General features: G+C 41.6%; 1 protein-coding gene across 2 annotated transcripts in view; it reads right to left on the minus strand.

The window, feature by feature from the left end:
• Positions 1-20,019, minus strand: part of CTNNA3 (catenin alpha 3) — a 397,084-nt gene that overhangs the window by 91,981 nt on the left and 285,084 nt on the right. For both annotated transcript variants that reach the window (XM_058841820.1, XM_058841819.1), the window contains exon 12: positions 5,296-5,496. In XM_058841820.1, the coding sequence (XP_058697803.1) occupies positions 5,296-5,496 (201 nt within the window). The remainder of the gene's footprint in view (positions 1-5,295; positions 5,497-20,019) is intronic.

Raw genomic sequence — 20,019 nt, forward strand, 5'->3', positions numbered from 1 at the left:
ATGGGGAGGGCTGTCATTAATGAAGGGACTCTAGTGAAGCAGACTGGTCTAGAGGTCCTTGAGATCTAAAAGAGAGCTATATTAAAAGGGACATACTCAAGTCACATACTCAAGACACTGCAAAGTCACAAGTCACCTCTTAATGTAGCTCCAAGTGAGAGAAGATTTATCACAAAATGTCACATACAACGACTACAGAAGGGCAATTCTACTTGAAAAAAGCCCGACAAACCAAAACCCCAGCCCACAAAACACTGGAGAGAGGGAAACAAAAAGCCATTACTGCCCATTAGTATAGTGCCATCCTCACTTTGCCTGTAGGGCCTGTGGAACTGCAGAAGCAAAGACAACACTGGCGTTCAGTGCCGCTCTGACTTTAAGGAAGGCTTCCCCAAGTGTCCTCTGCTCCAAAATCAGACTGCAGGTAAACCTGCATGCTTCACCAACTCAGCAAATTCATTACCATGGAACAAGATTTAGAATTCACCCAACATCCTCACTTTTCCAGTTTTTCCTCCACTGTTGCTCAAACCAAGAGACCCTTACCCCACCTCCCTCCCTCTCCCCATGTAACTCAAATGGAGCAGGACCACAGCTGCCAAATCCATGGCAGGTAACAGAAAGGTATTTACAATCCTAACCCAGGAAAGCGACCTAACAACCAAAACGAAATCAAAACTCAGTTGAACAGCACAAAAACAAAGTTACTACCTTCAGAAACACGGATTTATTTTGTAACAGCACTGCATTTTAAATGCTGCTCTTACTAAGGTTTCTCTTGAGAAGGAGGAAAGCTCCTGGAGGCTCGGTGTGTCCAAGGAGTGCTCTGAGAGAGGGCACTCTGAAGAGTCACTGAGCAAGCCCAGGGGGAGCAGAACACTCAAGAGCAGTTTCCTCTCAACACTTTAAATGATCACTAAGTACAGCAGCATTTTAAAGAAGCAGATGTGTAGTTAAGAGCACCTTAATGCCCACACAGTGCCCATAATCAACATGGGCATTACGCTGTTATTAACAGCGAAGCAAAGATATTTTTTGAGCTAGAGGAAAGGAGGAAAAGATTGGTAAAAAGAAATTACAATGTTCAGGGTCATTTTTTGATTACTTGGAACTCCAAAAATGTTGCTATTTCCCCCTATTTTTCAGAACATTCTTACATGAGAAGCAAAATCCAGCTTTTAAAGCCATCATTTTTAACAGAATTTCACAGAAAGGTCAGAACAGAGCCCTACAAAAAATAAGCCTCACTGCAGACACCACCAAATGGAGGTTACTGACTCTGTAATAGAGCAAAAGCCACAAGAATGAAGGGTTATTGCTTAAGTCAGTCTTACAATCATCACGTAACTCATAAAAAAGCATATTTTGGGCTAAGTCATGTAAATACCCTCAGTGGTTTTCTTGGCCCATTTTTTTTTTGTCCTTTTAGCTCTTAAAATAATTCTGCCACATAGTTTCTCGTAAGCTGCTCCTTGTCTGGGTTGTGCACCAATTTCACAAGGTCACCAATTCCATAAGCTTGCATGCTCAGGCCTCTCGCCTTCCAATGTTTTGGGGATTTTCATTTTTTTATATACTTTGAAGTGACAGGAATCAATCCTCTTCTTCAGCCGTCTTTGGGCTTCATAAGCACGGGCAAAAATCACTGAATACTAAACAGACTTGAACAGCAAGTATTCTCTTTAGATCTCATCCTGACACAGATGAACAGCTGGTAAAAAATAGTTTCTCATTAAAAACTTGCCTTTCTAAATTAAGAAAAACTTAGGATTGTTTTGTTTGGCACACAGAATGAGTAAGGTTCATTCACCTCGCTTTAGCCACTGCCAAAGGAACAATTTAGAATAAATGTGGTCATATAGATCTTTTGTTCTACAACAGGAGGTGAGGACCTTCCACAGCCCATTCATTCCATCTGAGGATCCAACCTGAAGCTACTTCTTAGGAAAAGCTGGTGAAGTCTCTGGAGGTGCTCCTCTCTCCCCATGCTGGCCCAGGTGGCTTTGCCAAAAGATGACAAAGTACAAAGTGTCAGAGCAGGCAGAAGAAAACAGAGGAGCCCCTCTCGCATTTCCTCTCTGGAGGGTGTCCTTTGGGTGAAAGAGAGTGGCATTCCTGAAGAAGAACAGACAATAACTACTGCAGAACACTCGAGGCAGGGGACAAAGGAAACTGACAGTCATTTCACATAAGCTGCTGTGACAAACCTGTAAACTGGAATTGAAGAAGTCAAGTGAAGCAGCCAGGAAAATACAAGCCATTAGCCTGTGCACATAAGCTTGCAAGAAATGGGAAAGGTGAATAAAAAGCCCGAGATGGAAGGAGGCTTGTATCACAAAACACCACTGTCTTTTTATGGCTAAGATAAATTACCTTTTCCCAGAGAAAAGCAATGCAGTAGATTTAATCCACCCTGGAGAATCAATTAATAAATTACTGTCCAGGAAAGCTCTGTTTCAGGTGTTCAATAGGGCTGTACAAGTGCCCACACTGAAAGGCCTATGAAGGAAAAGGGGAGACTGGAAGGTGACCAAAATAGCAATCTTGGGACCAGGAAATAAATAAATAAATACACACATTAACGTAAATAAATAAATTCATTCATACTGGCACATAATAAGATGATAAAATATGCTGCCAAGAAAGTAACTGAAGCCTTTGAAGGTTTTAAGAGAATCACTGAACACAAACCCAAGCACTCCAGGATGTCTAAAAGCCTTATGGCTTTGGCCCACTGCAGACTTGAGGCAGTTAAAATACTTCCCATCTTTTGTCCCTTTTCCTTGATTTTTTACAAGACCTGTAGACATCTAAGTAACTAAAGAATTTATATATGTATTTACACGTATATGTATATCATTATACTTCAGCATTAAAGCAGGACTGCAGACCAAATTTACAACACAGACTTTTTACTCTATCAGCAGATATATGCCATAATATAAATTGTTGACTTAAATTTAACTCTGGCACACTCTGGCAGGCAATAAAATAACAGAGGACACTGGTATTTAAAAGTACAGAACAAGATCACCCTTCCAGTTGTGACGAAGAAATATCTTAGGATTTTATAAACAGAGTTCCAAAAGGTTTTGTTTTGCTTTGCTACAGCAGTACACAAAAGCTACCAACAGCTCATATGTACACCAGACTACACCTGAGCTCAGAAACGACACCCCAGCTTTTAATACTCGCTTGCTGGCAGTATTAAGGTAACACTGTTGAATAGCTCACTTCATCTTAAATATGTCTGATGTCCTCCAGCTGAAGAGACAGATTCACTGATCTTTTGCTCTTTCCTCACAGACTACAATGCAAAGAATTAAACATCTTTCTTTTCTTACAAATTACCTCATATATTCTACAATCTAACCTTTATCTTTGTTTTAACAAACCGTAAATACATCTGCTGCTCTTTATGCACATTTTCTCCCTTATGTTACCTCCAATTTGCATTCTTCCTATTTCTTCTCCCATTCACTCTTCCATTTTTGTTTTTGGTTCTCTGCTATTTCCACGTATGCTCCTTGTCTGTAGTTTTTTCACTAATTCTAGACTCTGCCTACAATAATTTCTCATCAGTAACACTTTGCCTCTTCCTCAGGGATAAAGGATGTCCTTCACTGCCCGAGGTTATCTGTGAAAGTTAACAGAGGAGGTTATGGCAGCATAAACACAGAGTTCTCTCCTGGTGAAGTGTCCCCTTGCAATCAGCTGGACCTGAAAGACCCAGCTGGGATAGAATGGTTTAGGTTACACCTGTGGGCTGTAACCTACCTGCATTTTACCTGTGAGCTGAAAAAGGTTCAATAAAACAAAAGCAAGGAGCACTCCCACAGCTCTGTATCTGCTCACTGCAGGTCATATAAATACAGCTGAAAATGACAAGTACACGTGTCTTTTTTCACTTCTATTGAACAACATAAAACCAGCAAATTCTTTGAAGTACTGCAAAGTCATTTGAGATGTGACCATGCTTGATGTTCTCTGAAACAGGCAAACATGCCAACCACAAACAGTTTTATATCTGTCTTCTGCAGACAGGCAGGTTCAGGTATATTATATATATTACTGCCAAAGCAAGGCAACAGAACAGAAATCAGTGTCAACTCCTGATGTCTGTAAACACTATCAGTTTCAAGAACAATGGGCTCAGCTTTTACATGAGAATCAAAACCATGCTTTTCTATGCTGCTTGCCTCTCAGTATTTGTCACAGGACTTCCAGATATCATCAAGAAAGGAGTGCATTGGCAAACATTTTTCAATTTTCTCATCAAAATACCAGAAAACAGGATAAAAACAGGCAAGCCTACTGAAAACTCTTCCCACTGTTTCTGTCTCTTTTGCCACTTGACTGCAATGTCAGTTTACTCTTGTTCACATGAAGACAATTCTGCCCTGGACATATTTGAACTTACTAAGAAAGAGCTCAAACAAAATTCCCGTCTTTTCTTGTGGTAAAATAAAACAAATGTCAGTTAAATGTAAGGTACTAGACATTTGTTTAGATTGACTGAGCTAGGAATTAGACTTCTGAGTTCAGGGAGCCAAATCCTATATTCTAGAAACTTGCCAGATCTCTTAGGAGCAGTTTAACTGCCCAATTGTTAGACTTGCAACCATCTAAAATATGGAAGTACTGGGAACTGAATAGATTTTTTGTTATTCTTTTTTTTTAAATTAAATATACATTATGAAAAGCCAGAGATTCATTTATGGAAAACACAGGAACCATTTACAGAATAGTGCAGTTACACCCCCTGTGGCCAGTACAGGCATTTTCCAATATAGGATGCCCTCTTTTTTAATATTATGGAAATGGAAAGGAGACTACTAAACATTTTAGAGTGTTTCAATTTTGTTTTGCAAAACTGAAGACTTTTTGGGACATCTGATTACTGCTTAACAGTGTTTTAAGTGGAAGTAGACACAAACCATGCACCTGATTCTCCGAGTTTGCCTTTCACCTGCTTGAGCAGGCACAGTCAGGCCAGTGCAGGGAAGTGGGAAGCTGCCACCTCATTATTTACAAGTCTCCAAATAATGTTCCACGCATTAATGACCCCAGTAACACTCTTCTATAACTAAAGAAACCTCACAGAGACCATGTAATTCAAATAAAATTTTAAAAATCTTCCATTTTTGCACCGCATGGTCTCATCCTAACTCGAGAGCTCGCTACCAGGAGAGCGGAGCCCTCGGAGGGAAGGAGCGGTGCCGCAGCGGGATTCCCTTGGGAGGTGGCAGCTGAAGGGAAGGTGACACACACTGGAGCTCCAGCCCCCAGCCTTACCAGCCCTGCTGAGATGCTGCACGTGCACCATGACTCCCTCGGTGTAGGCCCCTGGCTCGTAGCTGTCCATCTCGCCGGTCACGATGTGAGCGACCCTGGCGGCGCGGCCGCGGATGGCGCCCGCCGCGCGCTCCAGGCCCTCGGCGTCCTGCTCCCGCAGCGCCACGATGCAGCGGTTCACGTCCTCCAGGATGTGGCTCTCTGCAAGCACAAGGGCAGAGCTTTAACACCTCCTCAGGCACCCACACACCGCTTACACAGCTGGGCTGCACAGCTTACAGCCCCAAACCTGCGCTTCAAGCTCTCCCAGCAATTTACTGCTGCCTACAACTCAGAGGCACTGCAATGCTCTCCTCCCAGCGAGAGCAACAATAAAATATTGGGGCAGAAACTGTTAAAAAATACAAAACCCACAAAACCTTACCTACAAAGTAAGTATTTTCAAAATAAAGGAAAATTTATTAAAGCTGCTGCTTTATTGTTGAAACCTTCTTAGGCCACTGTGAGAACATCTTCCATAATGAGATGTGTCTCCAATGACAAACAACTGCCCAACAATTAAATTTACTTTTTAAATCAATGCCTTAGGATGCTCGTGCTAAATCAAACTCTAAAGTAAACTATCACCCCTCTGTCTTTCCTAGATGCACATTTTTCAACTGGCAATAGTGAAGTTGTGTTTGTGCTTACCAAACCAGCCTTTGATAATCAAGCATGTAGAAATGGGGAAACATCAGCAGGAAGGACAAAGGAGAAAATACTGGTACTAAAGACTAAAACTTAAACCAAAGCGTAAGACACACAAGTAAGGATTCAAATCAAGCTAGAAGACAGCAGTGTCAAGAACTACAGAGAGTACAGTTACATAGTATGTTAATATTTCCATCTATACAACCAATATTGAAGGACATACTCTTTTTTCTGGCAAATTAATGCAAATATGAAATTAAACTTATGGTACAAAGGTAGTATCATACAATACATTTTTAAATGATAACGTTTCCTGCTTTAAAGCTTAAACACATCCTAAAAATCTCCCTACTAGAGCTGGCATTGCATTTCCTTTCCTACACAGATTTGCAATCTGCTTTATGTCTCAAGAGAGCGTACTACAAGAACATCAGAAGTGCACTTTGTGAAGGCAATAGATCTGCTCCATCTTCAGAAGCAGCAGTGAAACTTCCCTTGCACTAAGCCAGGAATTAATTCAGAGCTTACAGGTTTCCTGTTAATTCACATGACTGCCATTCTGTTCACGAGTACTAAATTATGTTTTATGTTATCCAATAAATTAGACAATCACAGTAACTTGGACAGATAAAACACACCATTAGGTAATCCTGAACTACTACCTGGGTCTGGCACGACTATCTTGGGATTCTGCCTATGCAAAAACCTATCAACTCTGGCTCAGCTTCTGAAATGGCTCCATCACAGAACGTCTCTGGAAACATAAAACATCCTCATCCTTTTCAGCTCCACGTCACCACCTCCCCGGTGTGCAGAGGAAGAGGATTTAGCAATGCTGCCCGTGTCAGCACTGAGTGCTCAGCGGTAGCTGCACCCAAGGAGTGCCAGCTCCACACAAACAGGGCACTCAGAGCCCTGGCAGCTGCCTCAGCTCCTCCAGTGTCAAACACAACACGGCCAGCTGGAAACAAGAGGCCAAAAGAGCAGGCACACAAAGGTGTTCCAGGCTCTAACCTGTGCTCTACAGGTCACACCCAGCTTTCCTTTGCCAGCCAGCTTTTCCTGTGGGCTCCCACAGGAGGAGCTTTGCAAACAAGCTGGTTTGTTAACATGCACAGCGATGGGGAGAGAGGTCTGACATGCACAGAACACAGGAGAAAAGACTAAACAACCCCACTTCTGCTGCCACAGTTACATCCAAAATGAAGCAGTATGGGCCACCATTGTATTAGTTTTAATACTGTCCATGTGTTAGCACAGACAATGACAGGCTGAACAGTACAACCACCATTTCAAGGGCCTTGCTGTGAAGGATACACTGCTTTTTATGGTCCAGCAAAGACAGCAATTAAAGAGTTTAATCCTGTGTAAACAGGCAGGGCTCTTCCAGGTCCTACCAAGCAAAATCTCATAATAGAAAAACACAAGTTACCTGGTTATTTCATATGATATGACTCTCAGGGGCATTAAAAAAATAAAATAAAATGTGGCCTCAGGGACATACTGTATGAATGGAACACGTGGTGGAAAGCTCCCAGTTTCCCACCTTCTAAGGGATGTTTACAAACAACGCTTTTCTAGAACAGCAAACCTGAGAGTGGATGCTCAACAGAAATGCAATTAGACCTGAGTGTTGTAAGCCTGAGATTCCCATCAGCAGCTTCCTTCCGAACTGACAAGACTACTTTTAAACCATTTTAGAGCTGGATATAAACCAGACTGTGAAGTCTGCTCTCAGGAACAGATATCTCAGGTATCTGTCCCGAAGATGACAGAAAGGGATACTGATTTTATTAATCTTGTACTGTCCATCCACCTTGTAGGAGAAAAGCAGCACAAGAGCTTTTCTTGCTCCATCCACCCACCCCCAGATAATGGGAAGGTGCCCAAAGCTGTGTGTGCAGCACACACTCCCAAGCCCTTGGCAGCACAGCACCACGTGCTCCCTGCACACTCACAAATCACAAGGGAGCCTGTCCCCAGCACAGCCACAGCCAACCTCTCACAGTGTTCTGAAGCTCTTCCCAGAGGAGCTACTTCACAATCAGTAAAACCTGGCTTAATTTCGTTTTCCCAAGGCACAAGTAAACTTATACATTTGCCTCAGGAGATCTAATAGAAAAGAAACAGCACTGATGTCCAGCTGAGATTGTCTCTGCCTCCATCTTTCTTACAGATACTTCTCCTCCTATACCAAATGCATTAGGTCAACTTTTGATTTCCAGCCAAGTATCTTACTTTCCAAAGCAGAAAAGGAAGATTAGGATGATGGACCATCTCTTTGTCACAAGTCAATGTCTAGCAGAAGAGTTAATTGTAGCAGCAGATTGATAGATGTTTAAGGAAATTGTCAGATTGCCATGGTTGCCATGGCAGTTATCACAAACAGTGCACTGCACCTTCTGATTGCCCTCTGGGATTTTGGTGTTAGTCAAAAATGGCCAAAAATCATATCTCAGCTGAGCTAACCAATGGCTAATAAAGCTGTCTGACAAGGCCATGACTCAGACTGTCTCTGGGACAAAATCAATAGCTCTTCCTCTGCACATCATCTAAGAAAAAAGACAGGTGACGCCCTTCCACTCCACTTGGCATTGATAAGGCCTCAGTTGAAGCACTTTAATTAAACTTTCTCTGCTCAGCTTAACAAAAAATAAAATTGTGAACTAAATGGAGACATTATGAAAAAAGAAAAGACAAATAATTACTAGAAATTAAAAAAATTTAGTACCTGAAGAAGCATTATAAAAATCAATTTGGTCCCCTGAAGACAAGATAGAAAATAAAACATTCATTTCTGCAAGCCCTAAATCATAAAATTAGGAATGTAAGTAGTGACAGTCTAGCCAAAAAATGATTTCTATCTTTTCCCATCTGTTGGCATGATAAAACAGGAAGTACAGCAACTTTGTACAAGCAGTCTACTTCCCTTCAGATGACTCCCATTCCCTGGGCATGGCACCTCGGAGTGCTCATCAGAAAAGGACCCCATGTTTTCCAACAATGGCACTATCCAGCATGGCAAAAGACATGCTCCCACAGATTTGTAATATTTGATGAACTCCAGAAAGATATCTGACACCAAGAAAATGGTAAGAACATCCATACTTAGATTTAGCAAGTTTAGTGCCAAAGCCAAGAGAACGAAACAACTAAGTGGAAAGTGCAAGTCCCGGTATGCAACTCCCCGTTATCACCTTTCTTGTATTCAGATAGGAAAAAAAACCCAACAAAACCCAAGTTAATCTAATTCCCACCTTTTTGCTACATACTGAAGTTCAGACAATGCTCAAGGCTAAATGTCCATCAGCAATCTTATGAAATAGGTTTTCTTGGCACTTGCAGCTCTTTTAATAAAATATCAATAGTCTACAAACAAGTCAGTGTCTTAGTCACTACTCAGAAACAAAATCACTGGTAATCACTTAATGTCCAAAGCTCCTGGCAATTTCAAGAGAAAAATTTTTAAATTAATAGAAAAGTGTAGAAAAATAATTACTTTGAACAAGGAAAATACATATCCTTTCTTCTTTAATTGTATTAATGTTCTTCATCTGCCAAATCTAAGAAACTAAATGATAATTCCTAATATTGTTTGTTGCTAATCCATCTGACAACCCTGCCATTCTGTCTCAGAAAGGTGGTACTATAACAGGCAGGGTTCCCAATTATCTGGTATTTAGCCAAATGCATTCACACTTCCAAAATTCCAAAACTGCTCCAGAAGTTTTAGACACACAAAGCCGTAACACAAGAAGTGTACAAGTGTCTACTGTCCGGCTTAAAAGGCAAGGAGCTCCCAGAAAGCCACAGGTTAAAGCTTCACCTCAGTCCCTGTAAAAATTATGGAGCAAGACCTCAAGGAAAACATTTCCAGGCACCAGAAGGGCAAGAAGCTTATTAGGAATAAGCATTACTGATTTACTACTGGGGGCAAATCAAGCATGGGCAAGCTGCTTGCTTTCAGCGACAAAGGACTGCCCCTGCCTGGGGATGGGGCCGCGCTCTGGTCATCCCTGACCCCAAGGACGCTTGTGCCAGTGTCCCCAGGCTCCCCACAGGGAAATGATGGGCAGGAGAACAGCAGTCAGGCCTGCAGGCTCACTGAGGAGCAGGACAAAGCTGCATGAGGACAGCTGCTCCTCAGGAAGGCCAGGAGGAGGCTGGCACTGTTCAAAGGCCACACAGAAGCCACCCTGAGCAGCTCTGCAGGTGACATTGACTGGGCAGCCTGGCTGGTTTGTACCCCAGAGGACAGGACTGACACCCAGAGCAACCCTGACAACCTGGACCAATGCAACAACAGGCTCAGCAGGAAAGCAAAGGAAACTCAGGGCTTGATAAAAGGGAAGAAAATAGTTTCTCCATTATGAGCATGAGGAAACATTCCTTCAAATTGCCTGTGAAGACCAGAAATCAACTGATGCAGATAAGTGGGTGCAAATGCTGTTGTTTCTAAGTGCTAGAGAAAATTAATTTATTATTCCCTTCGTGGCAGACTTTTTCAGCACTGTTTAACTATAACCTCCCTCTGAAAGGGGAACTGTGACTCCAAGAAGGATCACGCACAGACATGAGAAGCATCCTAAATTAACATGTATGCCTCATGTTAATGGGACAGATTTTCCTGAAGGAACATGTCTACAAAATTTGCCAGAGTGGTCCAGGAAACAGCAGGCTAACTTGGAAAAAAGGAAAAATCTCAGACTATCCAGTACCACAGGACATAAGACAGAAATATGGTGTCTGTCTCTAACAGTGAGCTGGAGGCTGCAAGCCAAAAGCTCTAAGACAACACAAGAAAAAGAATGGAGCTGACTGTGAGGAAGGAAAAGAGGGAACAGCATAAAGGTACCCCCCTAGGCAATGTTCTTCAGGATCTACCATTATCTGAGCAGGTCCCTACAGATTATTTTTCAGGGAAAACAGACACACTACTTCATGCTTTTAGAAACTTCAACCTGTAGTCTGAAAAACTGGCTTCAGTTCTGTTCCCAGAAAATTCTAACTGAAGTGTGTATTTCTTCCAAATTTTACCTTAGGGTGAACAAAGCATTGACAGAGTTGGCAGCTTGTCCTTAAGGTTCATTTTCATTCGCATATGCATGAATGAATCTTGAGTGTCAGTATCTAAACTCATGAAAGCTAAAAAACACCCACAAAAAAACTCATAGAAAAAACCCATCAACAAAATCAACCCAATCCACACAGTAAAACCAAACTCACCCAAAATTCTCAGCCACATCACCACCAAAATAGAAACTATAAAAATAAGCCTTAAATAAATATCTACTAATTACAGAGTTGGCAGCCCAAAATTATCAGTTTAACTGGCTGATAAACGTTTCAGATTACAGAAAAATTTCTCTCCCTGCATGAGTGAGAATGTTACAGTAATATTCATCCTTTCCAGAGCTTAATCTCCTTCCCTCATTCCTTTTAACATGATTACAATAAGATTTGGTTGGTTTGAGATGCTAACTGCTTCAATCCTTGCCCTCCGTTTCCTGGGCACAAAATTCAGCCAGGTTTCTGGACTGTCAGCTTTCCTGTTCAGCATCCAGATGTATTCCAGAACCTTGGTGAAATGAAGGAAGCACCAGCTCAGACTCTCAGCACATTTCAGTGTCTCTCCTCTCCTAAAGCTTTACACAGGCCAAGCTCAGAGAGCCCTGAAAACAGAGAAAGCACACAGGCCAATTTGGATCTAGGGAAGGATCTGGAGAGAGCACAGGCAGACAAGAAGCAGACCTGGAAGCATGAACACTGGGATAGGACAAAGATAAAGGGAAGTCAGAAAAAGCAGGAATGTCCACACAACAGCTGGGCAGGGGACACTTGTCCATCTGCAGACTTGAGCTGTCCCCTGGGCTGAGAGCCCAAGGAAACCCTTCCCTCCAGACACTCACGGAGCTCAGCCCAAGCCCAGCCCTCCTCAACACACCCTTCTTGTGTGGGCTAAAGGAATCACTGCCTTTAGGACAATCCACCTCAGCCTCCACACACACATGGAAAGGTCTGCAGGGACCCAGGTGCCCATTTCTCTTCTCTGCCTACAATCACCTAAGAACACTTAGCTCTGTTTTTATTCTAAACTTACAGGAGATGGTTCATACTTACCCTCAACTGTGTACAGAGGCAACATAGAACTTTTAATGTATTAATAGTCTCTAAAATGCTGGTGACTCTGTAGGACCAGAAGGGAAAAACAAGGAATTGGAAATGGTAGCAGGACAGGAAAGAGGAGACAATGGAGAGTAAATAAAACAGAGCATCCTTGTTTAATCCTTAGAAATCACTGTAACCACAAACTCCTTTTCAACTGCCACTAAACTCCAGAATGAACATGCAAATTTTACTCAGACTAGGCATGCTTCAGCTATGAACCTAGGTAATTGTTATGTTGATAACCCATGTGATCGTGTTAATAACAATTCTCTTCTAGAAGAGCATTATCCTCACCAAAGAAGCTATAATCAAAACCACAGAATTTCTTTCAAGAGAATAATTTACCTTCTTAACAAATTCATCAACTTCAGCTTTGAAAGTACAATGGAATAAACCTCTTCAACCTTAATTTGACCACATTAACCCCTGATAACAATGACCAGAATGCCACTCTGGCCAACATGAAGCAGCAAGCCTTTTTCTAGGAAACCTTTTTCTGTCTCAACTACAGCAGGGAGACTGATACTTCCACGTGCAGTTATTTACATTACAATTCCATGATGGGGCCTGGGACTGGATGAGTTTCAAGGCCCCTTCCAGCCCAGACCACTCTATGATCTCCTAAATCTGCTCACAAATGTGGGGACTGACAAATAGTCCCCATTTCCTCTTCCATAGCAAGTCCTACTTCAACTAACCTGCTTAATGGACCCAGCTTTGCTAAATTGCTCCAAAGAGTAGCTAATACTGTATTAGGTGTAAATATTTTATTTGAAGTGCTTCCAGACAGATCCAAGCAGCCATGAGGTAATCAGGATACATCCTTCTCCTCTGACAATGCTTTTTAGGTATTTAAATTTTAGTGAATTCTAGAAAAACATTGCCACATAACCCTAAATTCTGCATTAGCAGGTTAACTGGCCCTGGTTTTTCACCTCTTCAGTGGGAGGTGGTAAATGAGCCGTAACAGTCAAAATGAAGCTGCTGAGGACTGGGGTGGGACAGATGGGGAATCCCTGCAAGGACCATGGGATTCACCATTAATAAAGAGCTCAAGGAGGTTGTTCTTGTTCTGAATACAATACAGAGCCAGATGTGAGCAGCAGGACAGAGCAGACCTTCATGTCCCATGTTTCAGGATTGTGTGATGGAGAGGGAAGAGCAGTGAGGATTGCTGGCCAAGAAGAGCACGGGCACAGCCGGCTCCCGAAGGACTGGAGCACACCCTTCCCCAGCAGCAAGGCCTTTTACACACTATGACATACAATTGCTCTGAACATCTGCCACCAACCAACAGCCTTCAGTTAGGCTTTTCCTTTGAGCTTGTTACCTTAGATGTAATAATTACTTTTCTCTCTTCATTTTAGCTAAGGGATAATGGAGAATTATTTGCCTTATAAAATCCTGTCACATTTTCCCTCAGTATGTGGCAGCCAGCTCAAAAAATACGCAGCATAACCATTTTCTTTATACTCAGCCTGGGCCTGTTCCCTTCATTCCACCACACTGCACAGCCAGAGCATTCATTATTCTCCTCAGAACATTCCCTCTCAAAAATTACAGGAGGCAGTTTCCCTTTCTGTCACTTTTATAAACCTCAGGTAAAAATTCTGTGAGGCTTCTTTTTTCAGGAGACCCTGACCTACAGAAGGGGAGAGACTTTTCCTGGCAATTTGCTCCTTTGTTTTTTCATTACCATTAGTTTTGCAGCGGCCTGCTGGAACTGTCTGCAGGAGAATGCTGAACTACAGGAGAGCATTTTCCTAAGCAGAGGACTGTGTCATAAAAAATGCTCCACAAGTCTTTGGTCTTTTGTGCCTCACCCTCCTGCCCAGTTTCAATGCAGAGTTGCTTAAACACCCAATTAATAAAAGCTACAAAGGGAAAAAATAATATAAGAATTGCAATAAATAAATAAATAAATAAAAAGTTGTATTCTCAGTGCTGTGGAAGTCGAGATTCAATTTTCCATATCATTTGTTCAGCCAAAAGAGAAGAACTGAAGTCTGCACTTCCATTGCCCCAGGTGAAATATGAGCTGGCCCTAAACAGGACATATATAAATTTGTTTTCTGCCCTTCTATGGCTGGGAAATAGAAAATTTATTGTTGCTTTCTAAATTCTGCATTCAGAATCCAAATCTAGCTAAAATATTGTCTAACTTCATGAAAATATTTCTTAAAAACTCAGAAAGGCCTCAATAAATCATAAGTCTTTAAGTCTAAAATGGCAAAAGCATGTTTTCTGAGTAAGGGATTATCTGAAGGAATTAGTTTATGCCAGGAATTAGACTGAGACTTATGTCATTGGAAATGAAAAGTCTTTGGAACATGGAAATAACTAGCCAGATTACAGGGAAATAATTCATAGCACCTACCTTACAAATCAATGCACAGCTGATATAACCTAGTTCATAATTTCAGGGCAGATGCTACAGAATGAAGAGCTGGCAATCTTCCCACTCGGGACCAAACAGCATAAGAAGAAATTTGCAATTACTAGGGAATATTCAATGTCTATCTTTGCATCAGCTGGAAGGTTGGACAATTTGTCACCTTCAAAAGATTTCATTTCCTCAGGTGGGCAGAGGGGAGAATTAACAAACATGGTAATACATCATCCATTTCCTTCTGCAAGATCAGGGGTGTAAAATTGGAGAGCTTTGTGTCCCCTGTTTCACAGCGTGTGCAACAAAGCTGACTATTATGTTAAATGGTGGATATTTCATTGGGCTATAAAATATTGTTAAAAGATAACAGCCATCTGCCACTGTTACATAATTGCTCGGGTGAAAATACTGACTTTATGGTAATTATGGTAATCTTCTCTTTGTTATAGCTTTGTACCTGCTATAGTAAGCATGTGATCAACACCTAATAATACTTTTCAACACACAACAACCAATGCACCGCGGGGTAAGTGTTAACAGAAAAAATTTCATTGATGAGACAACTGGGGTAGGAAACTCCCAAGTCTCCCTACAGAAATGGTAACTTTTAAGCTGTGACAAACTTTGTGTCTGTTTTCCTGGTGGATACTCCTCTGCAAATTGCATTGTTTGTGATTGAGAAGTTACCTCTCACTTGCAGGGAGAAAAGCTGCCTGCTCCTCATTAGATCAGTTTTCCCATGGAAGTCTAGGCTGGTACCATTTTTGCTCTTGGTGGAGGACAGGTGCTGCTGGTTTGTTTTCAACTTGTTGGGGTTTTGGAGGACCTGAGTTTGGGAGGTGAGCTTGGTTTTATTGCACTACATCCACCAAATTTCTGGGACCAAATCTGATGTATCTGCTGAACTTAGGGGCAACAGAAGTCAGGGCCAAAGTCAGACTTTGCACACCCCACGTACTCAGTTAGCACTCTGATTTCATACCTGTTTTTTTCCCACCCAAGTGCTAAGGGTTCCCAGCTTTGTAGCAAACAAGCACATGTCCTATCCAGCTGCTGGAGGTTCCAAAGGTAGGCTGCCTTTGCATAATCAAGAAAACTCCCTGCTATGCTAGTGCTTGATAACAGCTTCACAAGAGGGGACCTTCAGGGAACACAGTCAGCTTCTGCTCACCTTGTGCACATCTGCAAGTCTGTTTTCTCATGTTTCACCTTGAAACAACAGACAGATCTGACATGCTGCTTCCAGTAATAAAAGCACACTCCCATTTCAGAACTACAACACAACTGGAACCTGCTCTCCCAGATGAAGATTTTCTATCTTATCCTTGAAACAGAGTCCCACGTTCTGCACCACGGTAACACTGTCACCTGACACTCTTAATGCCATTGACCACAATCTTCCCTTACCACTTGGTTGTGATTATTTTCATACCAGTTCTTGGGAACACTTGTATGTTTTCAGTAGGCCTCATTACAAAACGCAAGCAAATCAATTCCTGCAAAGCTGCACAAAACCATTAAAAGCTACTGCCACAGCTGCAGCTGGAAAGCCATTAGCAAGCAGCCTGTTAGGAAATAAACACACAAAAAATTACTCCAAATCTCCATCAAACCCATGCATCTTACACCATGCTTCAAAGGCTGCCAAATCTCAACTCAGCCAAATCCCATACAAAGTGAATTCCAAACGCATCAGCCTTCAAAACCTTTGAGGAAGATGCCAGTAGCTTGCAAAGCTTGGGATGAGAAACTAATCTCTCAGCTAACAAGGTCTCAGCAGTAACTTACTGAAATTCAGTAAGAACAGAGCAGGAATTCAATATGAAATTTCCATTGCTAGATGGAAACCTCAAGTCACTGAAATGCCAAGTCCACTGCTGTACTGCACTACCCAGCTCCTTAGTCCTGCCTACTTGCTCAGTGACTTCGTGCATCCCATTTACTCTTATCCTCTACAGCTCTCCAGAAGTTCAGCACTAAAATACTCCCACCATAACCTTGCTAACAAGCACAGGAAATGTCGATTTAGAAAATTCTCATTTCAAATAGCAGGTTTTCATGGGACAACACTTGCCAGAATGGTTCCCAAAATCAGCCTGTGGCACACAGTCAGAACTGCTGGCTAGGACATGGCACAACCAAGCAGTCCCTAAGAACACAACCACTGCCTAACAAGCATAACACATTGTAACGTTTGCCCTTGAGTCTAAGCCAGGAGTGCTGCTAGAGCAATTTACATTTAAATCACTGTATCAGGACTGCAAGCTACTTCTGAGCTAAGGACACAGGATATGGATATCGAAGGGAAGCAGGAGACAATGCAAGATTTTCAATTAAAACACAATGGATACTGTGACATCAACAAATCTGCAGGAAAAAGACATTCCTCTAAAGAAAACTGAAAATGACTCGTTGAACTATCTGTTTTGACATGGAGCATCACAAGCTGTATTTATTGTAATAAGAGAGCAAGAAAGATAGGTTACTGTGGTGCTGACTTTTGAGGTGGTTGGGAGGAATCAAGGCAATCAGAAAGGTGTTTCTGCTGGCAAGCTGGGATAAACCACTGTATAAAAGAGAACAGAGAGAGATGGGAATAGTACAAAATGAAGAAGAGTCCAAGTAGCTCTGTAGAGCAGAAAGCTGTGTATCACAAACTGGAGGCACCAGGGAGGAGTGAGATAAGCACTGCAGCTGGTAACTGCATGCTGGATTTCCAAAAGGCTCTCAACTGCTACTCCCCGAGAGCAGAGATGGCATAGGATAAATGACAGATCTACTGGTGTTACTCCTTACAAGAGACAAAACAAGGGGCAGAAACAAGCAGACAGTCTTCCCAACTCTGTAAGCCAGTATTTCCATAGGGATTGGCTCTGAAACAGTGTAATTCAAAGCCTTCAAAAGTAATATAAAAGGAGAGTACTGAAGTAATAACGGAGGGAATTTTTCTTGTCTTGTCTCATTCATGGCAGTCAAAACTGACAACACAGTATCACAGCACCAAGTGATCAGTGAATTAAGCAAACCAGCTCCATGCCAATGAACTCAAATGTGTAGTGAAAAAAAACCCCAAAGCCTATACAAAATACTGACCTATAAATTGGTTACTACTGTTGAGCATAGAAATTTCTGAAGCAAATTAATAAAACTAGAAACACACCAGCTCAACAGTACTTAAAGGCAAATAATGCTGTGATTTCCCGAAGAATACCTGATGGTAAAGATATATCTAAGATGCTGCAAATAGTTCTTGTCCTTACTTCCACTTACCCATTACTAGAAATACCCATTTTAGCAAGCAGCACAACTAAACCTCCTCCACCTCCACAAGATACATCCCTACACTGTCGAAATGACAGCTATTATAATGTTGTGGAAGAAAGAGTTTAAAAGAAAGAGTATGGAGAAGTGGAGGGCATTCCCAGAGAGGGCAAAGCAGTATGATGGTTCTGACAGAATTTCCAGGCAGGTCATTAACAGCTAAGAGCTGCATCACCGACACACAGATCCAGCTCTTAGTCTTGATAAAAATGGGAAAAATTCAAGGCCATTTTCTTACAGGCCAGGTGAGAAGAATGAAGAGGGAGCTTAACCATTTTAAGTCCAGCAAATTCATATTTATCCTGAAGTACATTACAGTCAGGATGAGCAAACCTGATTTAAAACTTACTGAAATCCACCATGTAATTTACCTTCCTGTTGGAACTGTAATTAAGTGCATACATTTCTACTTAGATTCTTATGCTTATTCTCCTACAAAAAAAGCAAGGCATGGCATTTTGCTATTGCAGGTGCCAGAAGGCCAGCATGAAAACATTGAATTTAATCTTAAGTCTCTGAATAGCATCTTGTTGGTTTGGGCTTTTTCCCCAGGATCTCCATTGCTATGCTAAGGGCGAATCTGTAATTGGCAATTTTTGTGATGTATTTATCTGTAAACATGCTACATGGACTGGAAAAGTGGTAATAAACTGAAGCAGAACTTTAAACCACTGGTGGAAAACAAATTATATCACGAGAGGTAAGCAAGACAGAAATCTGAATCATTCCCTTACTCCCTGCCCAAGTATTTACAGTGTCTTTTGCAGTCTGAGTGACTTCAAATGTCCAGATTGCCATCAAAATGACTACAACTGTTCCAAGTGTCAAAATCTAAAACTTAATACTATTAATACCTCCATGCTGAGACCTGGCCTCACCATACACAGAAGTGCTGGTTTTTTAACATAATAAAAGATGTGGCAATGTCCCAAAATAAGGGTGATCTTGGCTCTGCAAACAAGCCCTAGGGAGCCCCTTAGATCTCTCCATCTCAGAGTCCAGAGTAATTCAGTACCCACAAAGATGAAAATTACTGCATTATTACCTTATCTATTTTGATTAGCCCAGATGACACCCAGCACTTTGTATCTGACTTGAGCAGACCTGTGCATTCTGACAAAAAACAAGTGAGGCACATAAAGCTGTGCCTGTAGAAGCACAGAACTGCACTAACCTCAGACAACCACCCTCCATAATGCAGCCTTAGTGTAGCTGTTCAGCACAATGAACACTAACAAGTATTCCTGAATCACTGAATAAAACCACAACACAATAAAGTGCATCCAAAAAAAAAACCAAAAAAAAAAGAAGTCATGTGCTGTTTGCAAGTGGCTCCCTTAAATTAGCAGACAAAGCATTAAAATTTTACCACCCTACCCTACCCTACGTACTGGCATCTTGCAGAAGGTTCTTTCATTTGGTTTTTATGAGAAAAGAAGGAAAGAAGGAAGGACACTGGAAATTCTACAATATAAACTTCAAAGGCAAGAAATTAGATTTTGGTGTGGAAGAGGAAAGAAATGAGAAATTTTCATGGAAATGCACACTACGAAAGAACCAAGCAAATTTAGGAATAAAATCAGGAGAAATCACTTGTAAAATGGTTTCTAAACTTCAAAATGCTACAACCCTGGATACAATCTTTCAGAACTTTTAACCTGAATTTCAGCACTTGCCATTAAATAAATTTCTGAGCGTATCTAGAACTTCCAATGGCATGTGAGAAGAATTTGTAGTGATGGACAGGCTCTTCCAGAGTAACTACCACTTTAGCTTGGATGCAGTTTGCTGATGCGTGACCTTTAGGATCGCAGATCCTAAAAGAAGCAGGACCACTGCTTAGCAGATGCAGTGAACAGAGGAGATTATGTTAACCACCCCTGCTGCTCTGCACCCTCCTCTCTCAGAACATCAGAGATTAAGTTAAGTTAAGCTGTTTTTAGCTTGAAGTTTTGCTGGTTTTGTTGCAAACAAGAAAAGGGGGTTTTACACTAAAACCCCAGAGCTTTCTCCTCCTTTCACTTGTAACAAAAAGATATTAACACCCCCTCCATTTCTTGGCCTGTTTCCATCCTGCTTGCCTGCCTCCTATGGCAACTATAAATTATTCTTTCAAATTATCTGAGGTTCTGGGGGAGAAAAACCCAGCACTGGGT

Source organism: Poecile atricapillus, chromosome 6, assembly GCF_030490865.1.
Source record: "Poecile atricapillus isolate bPoeAtr1 chromosome 6, bPoeAtr1.hap1, whole genome shotgun sequence".
NCBI lineage: Eukaryota > Metazoa > Chordata > Aves > Passeriformes > Paridae > Poecile > Poecile atricapillus.